The sequence below is a fragment of the Natrix helvetica genome (assembly GCF_964273705.1).
Source record: "Natrix helvetica genome assembly, chromosome: 4".
NCBI lineage: Eukaryota > Metazoa > Chordata > Lepidosauria > Squamata > Natricidae > Natrix > Natrix helvetica.
In genome coordinates this window covers 166,364,286-166,383,055 of record NC_138550.1, presented here as the reverse complement: position 1 = coordinate 166,383,055, position 18,770 = coordinate 166,364,286, and the positions used below count along the sequence as shown (strand labels likewise).

General features: G+C 42.5%; 1 protein-coding gene across 8 annotated transcripts in view; it reads left to right on the top strand.

Annotated features, from left to right (window-relative positions):
* PTK2 (protein tyrosine kinase 2) overlaps window positions 1-18,770 on the top strand; it is a 265,732-nt gene that overhangs the window by 231,544 nt on the left and 15,418 nt on the right. For all 8 annotated transcript variants that reach the window (XM_081951050.1, XM_081951049.1, XM_081951053.1 and 5 more), the window contains 3 exons: window positions 8,270-8,332; window positions 13,746-13,785; window positions 14,608-14,714. In XM_081951050.1, coding sequence (XP_081807176.1) covers window positions 8,270-8,332; window positions 13,746-13,785; window positions 14,608-14,714 — 210 coding nt within the window. The remainder of the gene's footprint in view (window positions 1-8,269; window positions 8,333-13,745; window positions 13,786-14,607; window positions 14,715-18,770) is intronic.

The window sequence follows — 18,770 nt, the reverse complement described above, 5'->3', positions numbered from 1 at the left end:
CAAGAGAATTCAGCTAAATGAGGGCCTGTGAATAGTTTGGTTTTGCACCGTTTGCATGGAAGTCACTGCTGTTGGAGGTTGTGCTAGTGTGCAGTTGCAGTTTGTGTAACGGAGCCTTCTTACCCAGCTGGATTTATCTGGGTTTGTTGCACCTGGAGGCTGTTCAATTGATACATTATCCCTACAAGTTGTGCACTGGTTCTGTAGTGTCATGTAAAGCAAAAATCGATGACACAACTCCAGAACTTTTGAGGAAATGGTGTGGTTGTTCATTTTAATGGGGGACACTAACTTCTAGTGGTTCTGTCCATGTTCAATGTCCTGCTTGGAAAATACGCACAAACACACATACAATGGCACAGTGGCTCAGACACTGGGCTTGTTGGCTAGAAAGCCGGCAGCCTAAGTTCGAGACCCGAGTGCCATCCAATGGGGTGAGCTCCCGTGTTCGCTTCAGCTCATGCCAGCCTAGCAGTTCGAAAACATACAAATGTGAGTAGATAAATAGGTATCACTTCGGTGCAAAAGCAATAGCGCTCTGTGACATTAATGCTGGTCACTTGACCATGGAAATGTCTTTAGACAGTGTTGAAGCGTTCAATGGCCTTGAAACGGAAATGGACACCATCCCCCAGAGTCAGCAAGGACTAGGAGAGTAAAATCCACAGGGACTCCATACACTGTACATATGCATATGCTGTATATGTATGTCTGTGTGTGTTTATATAATTAGTGTTGTATATCAGTGATTGTAGATGCAATACATACTTAAGCTTTATCATGGGACACTAACACGTTAATGTACATTATTTCCAGAGGGAATGGCTCCTCACAAACATACGCACTTCCCAAATCTTCCTTTGCTGGGAACTTTGTATGGGACTGTATTTTATAAAAGAATCATTTATTTTATTCCAATATTTTCTTCTGTAAACCTTTGCGTTCTTTTTTTTCCCTTATGTACTTTGCAACTTTGTTGCTCGCAGAGCCCTTAGATTTTCTGTGATTTCATTAAAAATAGATGTGCATGCTTTGGTCCTTGTGCTAAAAGCTTCACATTTACAAGAGCGCAGAAACAATCCTGCAAGATAACACACCCAAATAACAAGGGGAGCTGGCAGCCGAGGAAGCCTACGCTAAAAGATTATATTTTAAAAGTTAACCGATCGATGGTAGCGCTGGGGCTGCCATGCAGAGAAATTAGTTCATTTCATTGGAAAGCTAAATACAGTGCCACCTTGAAGTCGTTACCCTACCTAAAGGTGGGGGTAGCAATAGCACTTATATACCACTTTCTAGTGCTTTTACAGCCCTCTCTAAGCGGTTTACAGAGTCAGCCTCTTGCCCCCAACAATCTGGGTCCTCATTTTACCCACCTCGGAAGGAAGGAAGGCTGAGTCAACCTTGAGCCGGTGAAATTTGAACAGCCGAACCGCAGCTAGCAGTCAGCTGAAGTAGCCTGCGGTACTGCACTCTAACCACTGCACCACCATGGCTCTGCAAATGGCCATCCCTTTCGTCTAATTTCTGTAGAGATTCTCAAGTCATCCAGGTCGTGGTTGTCCCAAAGGTGCTTTTTCAGGAGGCAACTGAACTGTCTTGTTTTTTCTTTTGCATTTTCTTCAAAAGAAAAAAAAAACAAAGTCCAGTTGCCTCCTGAAAAAGCACCTTTGGGACTTTGTCTAATTTGTTTAGGACATCTTGTACAGGGCTGTCAAACTCGTGGGCCGTGGGCTGGATGCGTCGTGCGCTGGCCACGCCCGCGCCCAGTTCAGCGAAGGGAAAATAAGTTGCGACACATCACATGACGACTCCTTGACGACGCGAATATACACCCTTGATCTTGTAGGTGTCTGCCCATATGGTCCAATCTTCAACAATACAATACAATACAATAGTAGAGTTGGAAGGGACCTTGGAGGTCTTCTAGTCCAACCCCCTGCCTAGGCAGGAAACCCTATACCGTTTCAGACAAATAGCGATCCAACATTTATTTATTTATTTGATTTGATTTCTAGACCGCCCCCTCTCCCCGAAGGAACATCTTAAAGACTTCCAGTGTTGGGGCATTCACAACTTCTGGAGGCAAGCTGTTCCACTGATTAATTCTTCTAACTGTCAGGAAATTTCTCCTCAGTTCCAAGTTGCCATCACACTTAAATTTATGGACGAGGTTCAGCAAATATCTGTACATCCAATTATCCGTTCTATCTTTTACTGGAAAGCACACATAATTCTTCTATCTTATCGTTCTATCTTTTCTGCTAAATGATGCGAGCTCAAACTCATGATGTCCCGTCAATTCACGATCCTGCACTTCAGATATCTGCAATGTGTAATATATCTTTCTGAATTCTGAGTTATTCCTTCCACATTGGATATATGGAAGATGAAAAAGAAGAAGTGGAGTAATTCCTTGGCATTCTCAGATCGAAAGGCTGTTTCCTGCCCTTAATAACGTGGTTTCTGGATCTCATTCTGTTGAGCCACTTGAATGTTGCCAGATGTCTCCATCTTGGTCTTGACAGCAACAGAATGAAGAGTTTTGTGATGACTTAACAAATCAATTTTACTATCCCAGAAGTCTTTTTTAAAGTTATCCGCATTCATCTGATGAACTGGGTGCAATCCTATAGTTGCAGAGAGGTAAGAAAAGGGATGGTGAACATGTCAAAGATTGCTTTGTTAACTAGGAGATATGGAAACATTTTTTTAAAAAATTGCAGTAAATGCTTAAAAGAAGAACCAGGAAAAATATGCAAGAAAAAGAAGAAGTACAAGCTGTAAAAAATTGAAATGCCAAAGTAGTATTAAGATTGGAACTGCATTTTAAAGTATCTTGAATAATTTATGACTTCAGAACCCTTGTCACAATCAAGTTGGTATCAGGGAGTAAATTAGTACAATATGAATTGTAAATCAGAATGAGAGCTAATCAAGGTTCCTATGTCACCTAAAAATTACATCTGTATTTAAGAAATCAAACAAAAAGCTAACTTTGTAAAGAAAAACCCAAACTTTGAATGTATTACAAGTCTATATGTAGAATTATAGTCCATAGATGGTTTCCAAGTTGAATTAAATTCTGTTTCAGGGTTTTTCTTTTTCAAATTTTATTTTTGACAGTGACACATAATCCTACAACTCCTTTTGGCATTCTATTAAAGAGGGAATTATGTGTGATTTCCAGTAAAAGACTTAAACTATCCTAGCAACTGTCACCATCAACAAAGCCAATTTGGTATACTTTGTAGTGATATATGGTTTTGGTGCAGTTTAACTGAAAGACATCTGCTAAGAAATCAAATTCAGCCTTAAAATTTATTTCATTCTAAAGTAGACTGTCTTCCAGAATGGTTGAGCTTTACATCATTGTCCACAGATACTAAAAAGAAACAGACCTTTGCGACCTACTTGGGTCATTGAGAATTAGATGGCATAAATGCTTTGTGCTGTTATATTACATTTCCGAAAGTTTCTAGAAATGAATTTTAATTTTGTTAATCATCAGGGTAATAGTTCAGTGTAAAATAGCTTGGTAAATTTAATATTTATTTTCCAGTGATATTGTTACAATACAATACAATACAATAGTAGAGTTGGAAGGGACCTTGGAGGCCTTCTAGTCCAACCCCCTGCCTAGGCAGGAAACCCTACACCGTTTCAGACAGATAGCTATCCAACATCTTCTTAAAGACTTCCAGTGTTGAGGCATTCACAACTTCTGGAGGCAATTTCTGTTCCACTGATTAATTGTTCTAACTGTCAGGATATTTCTCCTCAGTTCTAAGTTGCTTCTCTCCTTGATTAGTTTCCACCCATTGCTTCTTGTTCTACCCTCAGGTGCCTTAGAGAATAGTTTGACTCCCTCTTCTTTGTGGCAACCCCTGAGATATTGGAAAACTGCTATCATGTCTCCCCTAGTCCTTCTTTCTCTTAAGCTAGACATACCCAGTTCCTGCAACCGTTCTTCATATGTTTTCTCTTCCAGTCCCCTAATCATCTTTGTTGCTCTTCTCTGCACTCTTTCTAGTCTCCACATCTTTTCTACATCGTGGTGACCAGAACTGAATGCCGTATTCCAAGTGTGGCCTTACCAAGGCATTATAAAGTGGTATTAACACTTCACGTGATCTTGATTCTATCCCTCTGTTGATGCAGCCTAGATCTGTGTTGGCTTTTTTGGCATCTGCTGCACACTGCTGGCTCCTATTTAAATGGTTGTCCACTAGGACTCCAAGATCCCTTTCACAGTTACTACTACTGAGCAAGGTACCACCTATACTGTACCTGTGCATTCCGTTTTTGTTGCCTAAATGTAGAATGTAGAACCTTACTCTTTTCACCATTGAATACATTAATTATTCTGTTTCACTGGTGCACCCATTTAAAAACCAGAGTAGCAGATCACAGCTCTTCCGTCACTATTTCTTGAAGTTGAAAAACTTGGGAAGATTTAAACCTGCGACTAAATCTATTCTGAGCCATGCAAGCTGAGAGTGGTTGACTTTGGGCCCATCACTCTCAACCCACTGAGTAGATGTTGGAAATGATCCCAACAATATGGAGGGAAATTCCACGGAAACCACGTTCAGCTCCTGGAGCAAAGACAGGAAGTGAACCCAACAAATAAGGTTGAGCCACGGTCTGTATACATTGAGTGCCACGTGGCAAGCCCAACAATTATGGCTGGTCCCACTCCTTTAGGAGAAGTTTGCTGACCTGCTTTCAAACTTCTTTGTAAAGAAGGGATTCCCAACTTTACGACTTGTGGACTTCGACTCCCAGAATTCCTCAGACAGCATGTCGCAAAATTGTCAAGGTCGGAGACTCCTGCTGCCAAGGGCTGGGGATCCCTTTGAATGTCTTACAAATCAGTCATTTATGAACAGATCAACAAGAGGCAAAGTATCCCAAAGGTGCTTTTTCAGGAGGCAACTGGACTTTCTTGTTTTTTCTTTTGAAGACTTTTCGCTTCTCATCCCAGAAGCTTCTTCAGCTCTGGCAGGATAGTGGGGAATGGAAGGATTTATATTCCTTGCAGGCAGCTGCAATCTGCATCCTTTTAGAGTAAGGCTGTCAAACTCCCATCCCGTGGTCCGGATGCCTCAAGCGTTGGCCATACCCACGCCCGTTGTCGCGAAGGGGGGAAAAGTCCCAATACGCCATGTGACACTGCCGTGAGTTTGACACCCTGTTTTATTGGAGGTTTCTCTCCGTAGTGCAAATGCTTCCTGTAGTCTGCAGTTTTTTTTCCTCCGGAAATCCATTCCTACTCCCACACTATTGAAAGGTTGTTCATCCCAAATTGTATAGATAAAAGTCTGTAGAGATTCTCAGGCATCCAAAGAAAAAGCACCTTTGGGACAACCTTGGCTTGGATGACTGAGAATCTCTACAGACTTTAAGAAATGGAGTAAATTCTCTGCATGGGTGCTGAACAGGGGACAGTTCCTGTCCCCCCCCCCCCCTTGCATAAGCAGAAAAAAAAACGGTAAGCAGAGTATTTGATTAAACACCAAATGGAGCTGTGTGGTTGAATGAGGAATTAGGGTGGGCCCTTGTGGTTCCAAATCCAGAAAAATATAATTTAATGCAAGAAATAATGTAGACATGCTCAACCTGTTCTTCTTAATACTTTTAATTTTCACTTAAATTAGGCCAATCTTCTTCAACAAAGACTTCTTACAATATGAAACCTATTTTTATTGCCACATACGTTTTGATGCACCATGGCTAAGTATTGCCTCAAAATAAACACCCATCCACCTCTGATCCTTTGAGACTCAAGTCTGCAAACAGAATAGCCAGCAAGGAAAGGAAATGCAAGTGGTGACAGCAGCTGGGATAACTATCTATGATCATTTGTAACACAGGTAGTTAGGTGTGATACAGGTATTCTTCGGATGGGAAGGTGATTTTTAAAATGATGACCCAGATGTTTAAAGATTTGCAGATTAGCTAGCTAGCTAGGTAGATAGATAAATTTGTGTATATATAGATGGATGGATTTGGATAGATAGATTGATAAATAGATATAGATTGATAGATATCGATTGATAGATTTGTATAGATGGATGGATAAATTTATGTAGGCAGATTTAGATTGATAGATTTGTCGATAGATTTGTATAAAATGGATAGATAGAAAGAAAAAGAAAGAAGGTGAAATATTAGATAACCAGGGGAATTTGAAAACGAACCAAGAACTAAAAGAGAATAATATCAATATAGATTGGTGGCCATACCTCCAATTACAATCAAGATATAAAAAAGATATAAAAGAATATGGAATATATACGGAATTGCAACAAATAGACAAAATCTTAACTGGCCCAGAAAACAAATTTATAACGAAAATGTATAAATATTTGTTTGAAATAAACTTAGAAGAAGAAATAGTTAAAGGATGTATGATAGCATGGGCCAAAAATTTTGGTTATAACATAGATCTAGCGGATTGGGAAAAAATTTGGAATATAAATTATAAATTAACGAGATCAGCGACACTGAAAGATAATATATATAAAATGTTTTATCGTTGGCACCTACCACCAACAAGATTAGCAAAAATGTACCCAACACTGAAATCGATATGCTAGAAATGTAAAAAAGAAGAAGGGACCTACTACCACATGTGGTGGACATGCCCGGAATCGCAAAAATACTGGAAAAGAATCTGGAAGTGGGCACAAGAAATTACGGGGGAACAAGTAAAGTATAAACCCGAAACCCTTTTATTAGGAATAATTAAAGGGAACTATACAAAAAAAATTAAATATTTACTAACACATATATTAACTATAGCTAGAATTGCCTTCACCCAATGCTGGAAGCAAAACAATACACCGCCAGACGAATTAGTGATAAAAAAAAACTTTGGAGTGCGCAGAGATGGACAAACTAACTCAAAAATTACAGGACAAAGAAGAATCGGAATACTACGAAATTTGGAATAAGTGGTATGAATGGTTGGATAATAAGAAAAACATTTAAGCCGAAAACAATATACATAAATAAACATAGAACTGTATATAAAAATAGGTAAATATGTTAAATATCATAAAAATGTATAGATAAAATGACATAAGGATTGTAATATATGGTAAAGAGAGGAAAACATACATAGATACGACGATGTAACATTGTACAAACTGTTGATATAAAGAGTGTAATATGTGATTAAAAAGACAAAAACAATAAAAAATTATTCAAAAAAAAAATAAGAAAGAAGGAAAGCATCAATCAACTATCACAACTTGTATTTTTCTTGGTTTGGAAAGGTTTTTTTTTTTAGTTGTTTTGCATAATACTCTATTCCAGGGGTATCCAAACTTGGGAACTTTAAGACTTGTGGATTTCAACTCCCAGAATTCCCCAGCCAGCATGGCTGGCTGGGGAATTCTGGGAGTTGAAGTCCACAAGTCTTAAAGTTCCCAAGTTTGGACACCCCTGCTCTATTCAGTATCAGATGATGGATATGATCCCTAAGACTTTAGGGTGCACTCATGAACGCAGTCCTTCTTTTTTAATTTTGAAGTTCCAAGAAGACCGTCCCTTTCTGGCTTCTCCGAAGAGTTAATAACAGCCAGATTTCCCCCCTCCCTTCCTTCCTCCTCTCCTAAGCCAGGGCAGTGCTGGGCGCAGACAGTCTTCCTCCTAACCTTCTCGGTCTCGGCGCTTTTAGAGAGCCTGAGCAATTGGCCCCGTTCGGGAAGCTTGGCGAGGGAGCCAAGTACATTTAAGCCTTCCTCAAGCAGGAAACAGGAATTAACGCGCAGCATTTCTCATCCTGTGGTTGAAACTTTTTGCTGCTAGGAAGAAGCGGCAGCTGTGTGGAGCTGCTCCTTGCTGCTGCTGCTCTTCCTCCTCCTCCTCCCGAGAGAATTAAAATGCAGGTTTTCCAATGTTGTCTTGGGGAAATGGTACTCTCAATATTTATCTCAAAGCCTTTCTTATGTGCAAGCAGACAGTGGGTAGATAGAAAGGGTTTTTGTTTTTTTGCTGGAGTGGAAGTCTTGAGAAGGTTCGGTGTCTGAGTTTTGCAAAAGCCAGTTGTGGCGGGGGGGGGGGGGGGGGAAGCAACATTGGATAGAAAGAAGAGGAATGTAATAACATCTCTCTTACTCAAAGCCTACTTCTTCCCCGCCCTTCCTCCCCCTTAGCAGCGTTTCCTTTGCTTCTGCTAATGATTCTAATTCCTCAGCTCTCTGACCGGCTGCGCTCTTGAAACCTCCGATCCAAACCCACGTTTCTTTTCTCTTCCTAGAAACCCGATGTGAGGCTGTCCAGAGGGAGCATTGATCGAGAGGATGGAGGTCTCCAGGGTCCGGTAAGCACACCCTCCCACCTGTCAAACAAAATTTGCTGCTTTTGATCCCCCCCCCTTTCACTTTTATCGTTTTATTAATTTATAATATGACATACCAAAAGGATACGAAAGCAAAAATATTAGGGAAATTAGGAAAGGAAAAAAGGGGAAGTGGATAGTGGGGGAAAGCAAAGGAAAAAGACGGGAAAAAAGTCACTGACCTCCGATTCCTTTGGGGCAGTAAAATAAGGCATTAAGATCTACCCTCAACTTTTTACTTTTTCACAATGATAGAAACCAGCCATTTTCATAACAACAAATCCATCTGATTGGTGAAACCCAAAATCAAAGTTTCATTTCCCCCCCCCCCCACCTCAAGCACAAAGTCCAGAAGTGGTTTCCAAGTAGAAAGGAAAGTATTTGTATTTTTTTTTCTTTGATCAAAGCAATTAATTTGGCCATCTCTGTTAATTTCCTCAGTTTTTTGTAGCCCTTCATCCATTGTGGGGTTTGAGGTGACCTTCCATTTCTTGCTGCTTTTGATTTTTCTCGGTGGGGAATGAGGTTCCCCTTCCCATTTGCTTTCAGGAGATGAATTCTGATTTGCTTCAGGTTGCACCCAAGGATTATATTTCTGTGAAACACTTCAGGATGCTCGGCTGTTCCCCACAACTCTCTGGGAGTAACTTGTTCTCATGCTGACTCTGGAACAGATGCATTCTTTCCTTGCGCATGATGTTTTCGTTGTTTTTCATAAAATAAAATTACTTTTTGGTCTCATCGATGGTTTAGGAAGATCGCGGGTTGCTGATGTACTACTCCCAAGCGGGCTGTTGGAAAAGCCAAAATAGAATCCCTTTCCGATGTTGGGAATCCAATTCACACATTTTGTGGCTTGCTTTCAGTTTTCAGGGATTGGAAGGGAAGGTTTTAGCAGACAAGCTGTGGTTTGTTAGTAGATAATTATGCTGGTAATGTGATGGTAATGAACATTTGTTTTGTTAGGACAGTTTGTCCTCAGGACCACAATTAAATCTGAAATTTTTGTTGCTAGGTGAAACATTAATTAAGTGATTTTTGCCCCATTTTATGACATTTTGTGCCACAGTTGTTAAGCAAATCACTGCAGTTGTTACCGTGTTTCCCCAAAAATAAGACAGTCTTATTTTCTTTTGACCCCCGAAATTAGCTCTTGGCCTTATTTTTGGGGAGGTCTTGTTACTTTTGAGGTGCAGGAGGCGGCGAGCGTGGTCACCTCATGGCTGCTGCTGTGTTGCAATATTTTCAGGGAGAGCTTATTTTGGTGCATGCGTTCAAAAGCCCGATTGGGCTTATCATCTGGGGAGGTCTTATTTTCATGGAAAGAGGATAGTCACATGGTTGTTAAGTGAATCTGGCTTCCCCATTGACTTCGTTTGTTAGAAGGTCTCAAAAGGGGATCCCATGATCCCCAGTGACACGGCAACCGTCATAAACACGAGTCGGTTGCCAAGCATACGAATTTTGATAATGTGACTATGGGGAATCTGCAACGGTCGCAAGTGTGAAAAACGATCATAAGCCACTTTTGTCAGTGCTGCTGTAACTTTGGTCACTAAATGCACTGTTGTAAGTCGAGGACTGCCTGTAGATAAGGCTAAGTAGATCTCTGGCATTTGCTAGGAAAGCTCTTGAAAAGAAACAGTTCTAGGTAGCAGGATCTTAATGTTTGCTGTGTGTCCTATTGAAGCAGGGGGGGATTTCTGCCAGCATTAACTGCCGGTTCGGTGCGTATGCAATTTTGCAGTGAGTGAAGTGAGCGCGCTCTGTGCACTTGTCTAGTTGTCTATAAATAGGTCTGCGCATGCGCAGAACATTTTTAATTTTTTTTAAAAAGATATTGCGGCAACCGGCACACCAGTTCAGGGGCATGGCAAGCATGCTGTCCCTATTGGTTCAGAGACCCAGTCGCCATTTCTACTACCAGTTCCACCGAACTGGTGCGAACCAGTAGGAACCCACCTCTGTAGTGCAGGGGTCTCCAACCTTGGCAACTTTAAGCCTGGCGGGCTTCAACTCCCAGATTTCCCCAAGCCCGCCAGGCTTAAAGTTGCCAAGGTTGGAGACCCCTGTCCTAGTGTGTTTCATACATGCACTGTATTGCCCGAGGGGTGGAGTTTCTCTGGGGGAATCTGGCCAGGTGCGTGCTTCAGATAGCAAGGCTGGCAAGGAGCTATCCATTGGGAAGAACCAAGGCGACAGTCCCTCATGACACTGCTTAAATTGAGGACCTAAACCATTTGTACAGAATAGGTGGTACCTTGCTCAACAGTAGTAACTGTGTGAGGGATCTTGGAGTCCTAGTGGACAACCATTTAAATAGGAGCCAGCAGTGTGCAGCAGCTGCCAAAAAAGCCAACACAGTTCTAGGCTGCATCAACAGAGGGAGAGAATCAAGATCACGTGAAGGGTTCATACCACTTTATAAGGCCTTGGTAAGACCACACCTGGAATACTGCATTCAGTTCTGGTCGCCACGATGTAGAAAAGATGTGGAGACTCTAGAAAGAGTGCAGAGAAGAGCAACCAGGATGATTAGGGGACAGGAGGCTGAAACATGATGAAGAACAGTTGCAGGAACTGGATATGTCTAGTTTAATGAAAAGAAGGACCAGGGGAGACATGATAGCAGTCTTCCAATATCTCAGGGGTTGCCACAAAGAAGAGGGAGTCAAACTATTCTCCAAGGCACCTGAGGGTAGAAGAAGAAGCAATGGGTGGAAACTAATCAAGGAGAGAATCAACTTAGAACTGAGGAGAAATTTCCTGACAGTTAGAACTTGCAGAGGACAAAGCTCTCCAGAATTGAAGTCCCAAAGGGTATTTAGTTGTAAAACACGGAGCACAAACCCACACAAAGGGTGCCAGAGCTCATAGGTGACTTCATTTGAGGCTAAAGCGTGTTCAAAAACAGGAAGCAAAAATGAGATGCTTTAGGTCGACTAATCCTAAGAATTACTGGTTTAAAAAATAATGATTTTTCTCCTTCTAAACGTGTGTATGTATGAGAGAGGGGCGGGGAGGAAGAAGGAAGCAGAATTTTTCCCAGATATACCAGTATATCACAATAGTGAGTACACCCTCTCACATTTGGTAAATATTTAAGTATTTGTTGCCAGCAGTTTAGACATTAACGGCTGTGTGTTGCGTTATTTTGAGGGGACAGCACATTTACACTGTTATGCAACCTGTATACTCACTACTTTACATTGTAGGCAAGTGTCATTTCTTCAGTGTTGTCACATGAAAAGATATACTTAAATATTTACAAAATGTGTGGGGGTGTACTTACTTCTGTGATATACAGGAAGTCTGGCACCTACCCACACTGCCAAAAACACCAAAACCTGGTTCAATGACCGTGGGATTACTGTGCTTGATTGGCCAGCAAACTCACCTGACCTGAACCCCATAGAGAATCTATGGGGCATTGCCAAGAGAAAGATGAGAGACATGAGACCGAACAATGCAGAAGAGCTGAAGGCCGCTATTGAAGCATCCTGGTCTTCCGTAACACCTCAGCAGTGCCACAGGCTGATAGCTTCCATGCCACGCCGCATTGAGGCAGTAATTGCTGCAAAAGGGGCCCAAACCAAGTACTGAGTACATATGCATGCTTATACTTTTCAGAGGACTGGTATTGTTCTATGTACAATCCTTGTTTTATTGATTGCATGTAATATTCTAATTTTCTGAGATTGTGGATTTGGGGTTTTCATGAGCTGTAAGCCATAATCATCACAATTATGACAAATCATGGCTTGAACTATCTTACTTTGCATGCAATGAGTCTATCTCATATACTAGTTACACCTTTTAAGTTGCATTACTGAAATAAAAGAACTTTTGCACGATATTATAATTTTTCGAGTTTCACCTGTAAGTCCTCAACTATTATATCTAGATTGTCACTTTCAAACTTTGAGTTCTTTATCCTTTCTGTGGATATCTCCTCTGTCCCATTGGTTTTTTTTAAAAAGCCCACATATACTCTTGAGACTCTTAAGGGATGTGATGGCTCAGTGGCTGAGACGCTGAACTTGTCGATCAGAAAGGTCGGCAGTTCGGTGGTTCAAATCCCTAGTGCTGCATAACGGAGTGAGCCCCTGTTACTTGTCCCAGCTTCTGCCAACCTAGCAGTTCGAAAGCATGTGAAAAATGCAAGTAGAAAAATAGGAACCACCTTTGGTGGGAAGGTAACAGCATTCCGTGCACCCTTGGTGTTTAGTCATGCCGGCCACAACGTTGGCTTTTTGGCTTTGAAATGGAGATGAGCACCGCCCCCTACAGTTGGGAATGACTAGCACATATGTGAGAAGGGAACCTTTACTTACTCTTGAGAATTAATTATAAGAGTGCTATTAGATCAGCTAAAGAACTAGTTAGAGCATATTGAATAAATCAGCACAACAAATTATTTTTCATTAACCCATGGAAGCAGTTTGTGCAGGCAGTTGATAATTTGGGCTTTATTTGAAATATTTATTCATTTGTTTATATTTTACTTGAGACCCAGTTTCTAAAAAATGTGAATATCCAATTCTGTAGTATTTTGCTCTGACGGATTCAAGACTCAAGATTTAAGGAATTCATTTTCTGCCTCAGATTGCTTTATTTTTGCAATAAAACTTGGTCTTTATTTGAAATATTTATTCATTTGTTGAATATGCCTAATGCTGGGTTTGTTTAGCCTTGCTTTTCCGCACAGCAGTTAGCAAAGGCAAACATTTAAACATTTTATTAAAAGCTTATATGCTTTTTATAAAGGCGAAACACAAGCAGGCTTTCCCAAGAATTAAACTATGTACTCATCAGTGTCATTCTCCTTGTTGATCAACACTAGAACAATTTTTTATTTGATTTGGCAACACGTTTTTAAAATCCCAAAGGTGCTTCCCCCCCCCCCCCAAAAGGCAACTGGACTTTCTTAGGTTTTCCTTCGAAAATGTTTCCCTTCTCACCCAGGAAAGCTTCTTCAGAACTGTTGATTGAGAATTACCATAGACATGCTTCAAACATATGATAAGTTTTCAGTTGTACGACTGAATAGTAATGACTATGAAAAATCCGTTAAACAATACGGTATAACAGGTGTCCCAAGCCCAAAGTCTTTGGATGGAGGTTGTTATAAATATGTCATTTTGTTTGAGTAACGATAGGCAGGATATATCGGGACAACATAGATAGGTTATGACATGAAAGCACTGGTTGTCTCTTATGGAAAAAAAGAGATAAATGTATAAATTAAGTATAAAAACTTGTTTTTCTCTGAAACTGAAGAGGAGCAAAGATGTTGAAAAAGCTGGATGTTTGTTGTGGGGGATGAGCTGGAAGGGGGTTGGGTTGTTCATAAACCTTTTGCATGGTTCATTCGATTCATTTTAATTTGTTGCAGGCTTCCAACCAGCACATTTATCAGCCTGTGGGCAAACCAGGTATGTAAGTCACAATGTACATTTTTAGTCTCCCCTTCCTACCTTTCCTTTCCTTTTGGGGAAAAAAAGTGTGAAGTTGTGGTGAAGAGGTAGACACCATTTTAAGAAGCAGAGCAGTTAAATGGCGCACGTTCAATTAATGACGGTCAAGAGTAACAGACGAGTTTTCGAGTCCTCCATCTCCAGTCAATGCTGATTAGAGGATTCTTTCTTTTTTTCCTTTCTTTCCTCTCTTTCCTTCCTTCCCTTTTTCTTTTCTTTCTTTTTTCTTCTTCCTTCCTTCCTTCCCTCCCCCCCTCTCGCTGTCCATTTCACTAACCACAATTCTTCAAAGGGGCGTTTTAATAAAATATTAAGTCTCTACATGGCTTTAGCTTTGGAGGTGTTAAAAATCTGAAAGAGAGGCTTAGGGGCAAGATACCTATGCTTGGTTGCAGTATGAGAGATTCCTTCCTTCCTTGATGATTCCATGGGCCTTGATGGTTCCATGTGGAAATGGGCATCAATGAAGGTTGACTCTCTTCTACAGCCCTTGCTTGAGGATTCAGTGAATCTGATGCCCAAGGTCTCCGTGAAGCAAAGGAAATCCGGAAATCAAAGTAGTATGTTTATTGTATACTGAAGCTCTGTACAAGAATCTGAACCACTAACAATCAAAGCAAATTGGTGGTAGATAAGAGTCAAAGGAATTCAAGGTGAGGTGGACTTAGATTTCTTGTGGGTGCCAAGGGACTCAAGATTGATAACATGTTTGACCCCACCCTCCACCTAGTCATCTCCTGCAGACTCAGCCTTATCAGGCCCAATGTCTTTTCTTCCTAGATCATGCTGCCCCACCCAAAAAGCCACCACGCCCCGGAGCTCCCAGCCACTTGGGCAGCCTTGCCAGCCTCAACAGCCCCGTGGACAGCTACAACGAAGGGGTTAAGGTACAACATTGCTCGGAAGGCTTGTTCGTTAGTCCTCCAGGCACCCGTCAAGTTGGATGGATCTGTTACTCGTGTCGAAGAGGGTTTCTCCACCTCAACTTTAAGATGTGTAGCCTCCCAACTTCAAAATCCCCCCCAAAACTAAAATCTGTTACGTTAGGGACAATCAGATACTTAAAAACATTTGGAGCCATAAAATGGTGGTGAGGTTGGCATCACCATTAGGAAAACCCAAAGCCCATATGTGTGCTGCATTGTCTCATCCCATCACCCAGGAACCCTTCCTGCTCATCCAGCAGTAGCAATCTTTTAGGGTTGAAGGACGTCTTCTACAGGCTGCCCCAGTCCCAAGCCAGGGTTTCTTGCTTTTCCAGTCATAGTTTAGAAATGGTTGGGACTCAAACTCCCTCAAACGTCTTCCTCACCCAGGCCCAACTAGGAACTTGCTGCCAGTGCCCCATGAGGTTTGCCTGGCTCTTGGCACTGGCCACAAACTTACTCTCAAGTCTGCTGTCCTGTTTCTTACCTCTGCCTGGTTATGACTAAAATGATCACAGCAGATTACATCTTCTAACTTACCGTATTTTTTGGAGTATAAGATGCTCCGAAGTAGAAGACGCACCTAGCTTTTGGGAAGGAAAGCAAGAAAAAAAAAAGGCTGCCTCTGCCTCCCAGCAATTTGCCTCCTTACAGCAAACAGCCTGTTTCAGTTTTAGCACAGTCTGATTAGCACAAGCAGCTGATTGTCCGGCCTCCTGACAGCAGCTCTTTCAGGCTGCAGGGATTGCCATCCCGTTTTCTGCTTCCCCGCGCCTTGTTTTTGGCCTCTGCATGACACATTTTCTGCCCGTTCTGGGCAGCGGGGATCAGAATGGGCGGAAAATGGGGGTGCGCAGAGGCCAAAAACGGGGCGCGTGGAGGCGGCACTGGCAATCCTTGCAGCCTGAAACAGCTGATCGTAGGGAGGCCCCAACCATCAGCTGCTTGTGCTAATCAGGCTGTGCTGAAACTGAAACGGGCTGTTTGCTGCAAGGAGGTAAATTGCTAGGAGGCAGAGGCCATAGGGTGGGGGTGGGCGGGGCTACATTTGATGTATAAGACGCACCCAAATTTTCACCCTCTTTTAGGGGCGAAAAAGTGTGTCTTATACTCTGAAAAATACAGTAACTACAATTAACCAGTTTTTTTTAATAGCTAGCCTTTGAAACTGTTCTGGAAATGATTCCCCAACTTCTTTGACACCAGGGACTGTTTTTTGTGGAAGACCATTTTTCCACGGACCAGGGAAGGGGGAAGGGCATGAATTTTGGGAACTTCTTTCTATAGAGATAAACATAGTACAGCATTTAGGCTGGGGCCCTGCAGCAGGATGGCTTCCTAAGACTTCAGGGTCAAATGGAATTTTTTAAAAAGTTTATTTTCTCAACGAAAAGAAGCTTCTGACTCTAGCACCCTAGCCTTTCCCAAGAGTTCTGTTCTCATTGAGGGCTGAAAATAGACATTCTCATTAAGTGAAATCTTATTTTAGAGTTTCCAGGGTAGGAAGGAGGGGGGGGGGGCTTTCAGGGATGGCCTAGTTTACTCCCATCTGTGGAATTCAGGGAAACCATTGATAAGAAAATTGGTAAAGGAAAATAGGGCTGTGCCATTTTCTCTCTCTCTGAATCAGGGGTGTCCAACTTGGCAACTGTTAAGATTTGTGGAGCTCAACTCCCAGAATTCCCCAGCCAGCCATGCTTGAAGTCCACAATTGAAGTCCATAAGTATGGACATCCTTAACCCTGAATGTTCTGAGGCTTTCTTGGTGCTCAGAAACTGCTGAGGGAAATGAACCCTCCTGGCTTCTCTGCAAAAAGATTGATACTACAAAGTTTGAGCTGAAATCTAGGGGGCTTTAAAATAAAGGAGGAAAGAGGGTAAAAGGCACTGCTGTAGAATACCAGCCCTCCAGGGGTGATTCAAAAATTTTAGCAACCGGTTCTCTTCTGGGTGGGCGTGGCACCACGGCGGTGTGTTTTCGCCCTTCCCAGGCTCCGGAGGTGTTCCTTGAGCCTCTGGGAGGGCGAAAACGGTCTCTCCCGGGCTCCGGATGCAGAAAATGGGCCCATTTCTGGACTTCCGGGAGGCCTGTTTTTTGCCCTCCCTGAGCCGGGCCCTGCACTTATTTGGCATCCAAAATGGGCTGCGTGGAGACTCTTGGGAGGGGTGGGGTAGGGTGGGTGGGGCCAGCCAGTCCTTTCGGCTACTCGTTTGGCGAACCAGATGTAAAATTAGCATCCGATTCGCCTGAACTGGTCCGAACCGCCTGAATCCCACCCCTGAATCCCTCCCTAGGGCTCCAGACCGTCTCTTTTGATTTGTGATTGCAAGACTTTAAAAATGACTCCTTTTAAGAGAAGCCGTGAAATCCTTCTAGTTTTTTTTTATTAATTCGGGATTTTTCCAGGTCCTCCTCCTTGGGAATGCCTAAAACCATCTGTTTTAACAGAAAAAAATTCAAAATCTGCCAAGCTAAACGGAAACATACTTTTTTTTCTTCTGGAATGTTTAGTTCATCGAAAACTGTGGCTGCTAAACCGAAGGCCAACCCCCACCCCCTCCACCCGCTTTGCATTCTTCCATATTCTTCCACAGCAAAGAGCTTCAAATCTTGTAAATGTTATACAGCTTTTTGAGTTGAATGAATATGGAGCTGGGTGCACATGCAGACATGGAGAATGAAGCAGCTACGGGCATCTTAACACCACAGGTTTAAGCCAATAGTCAGAAGGAATCTGGTCCTTCCTTTTCAGGCAGGTTTTAAAGATCGTCCTCGACTTACGACCGTATTTGAGCCCAACATTTCTGTGGTTAAGTGAGACATTTGTTAAGTGAGTTTTGCCCCGTTTTTCTTGCCACAGTTGTTAAGTGAATCATCGCAGTGGATAAGTTAGTACCCGGTTGTTAAGTGAGCCTGGCTTCCCCATTGACTTGGCTTGTCAAAAGATTGCAAAAGGGGATCACATGACCCGGGACAGGGCAAAGGTCATCCGTATGAGTCGATTGTCAAGCCACTGAGTTTTGATCACATGGTCATGGGGAGGCTGGAAAAGCCGTAAGTGTGAAAAATGGTCATAAGTCACTTTTTTGTCAGTTCCGTTGTAATTTATGAACGGTCGTAAGTCGAGGACGACCTGTATTCAAAATCATCCCCTCATTTGTCAGTTTCAAAAAAGTTAGCTCCTGATGTTTTGGCTGGTCAAAGAGTCTTTCCCCCTGTTGGGAACCCGTGGCTCTTTCATCTCTCTGCTGCGGCTCCCAGTTGCCATTCAGCTCCACAATTGATTGGACTTTCGGTTAGGACAGGTAAAGGAAAAAGGGATACTGTGCTAGGAGGAGACTCTATGGTGGGAGAACCGGACTTCCGGTCAGCAGAGGAAAAAGGACGCTGAGCTAGGAGGAGACTCTATGGTAGGGGAACAGGACTTCCGGTTGGCTCCAGAATTGAACGGGGGGCTTCCGGTTAGGACCTTTGTGGTTCTTTGAGTGTTTAGGGTTGCCGACCCCTGCCCTACAACCTTTGCCCAGAGAACAACCATCCCACCACAACCCAAGTAACACTGGGTTTGTGGTGCAATTGTGTTAATTTCAGAAACTGAGTTGTTTCTTAAAATAAAAAAATGCATTGAGCTGAGCAGATGAAGTCTGGTGCCAACACTGGGAAACCAGAGCATTTTGACGGTCAGCGGCCTCCAAACCATCCCTCACCCTTGAATTTAGACCAAAGATCTAAAGAAACAGAAGCATAGTAATTAGATGACTAAAGATTTCCTTCCATTGAGCAATCTCTCCCCCCCCCCCTCCCCAAATAAACAAAGGCAGACATTTTCTGCACAGATTTTTGGGGTCCAACAGATGCCCAGAACTTCCCTGTTTTCAAAAAAAGGCTGCTTGTCCCTTTGCTTCTTTGCAGGATGTGCTTGCCATGGCTGCTCTCTCTGCATGTGTCTGAGCTGTGGCGGTGGGTGGGTGCATGGCACAGAGCCTCTTCTTTAAAAGGGGGGCAGGGGGGGTTGG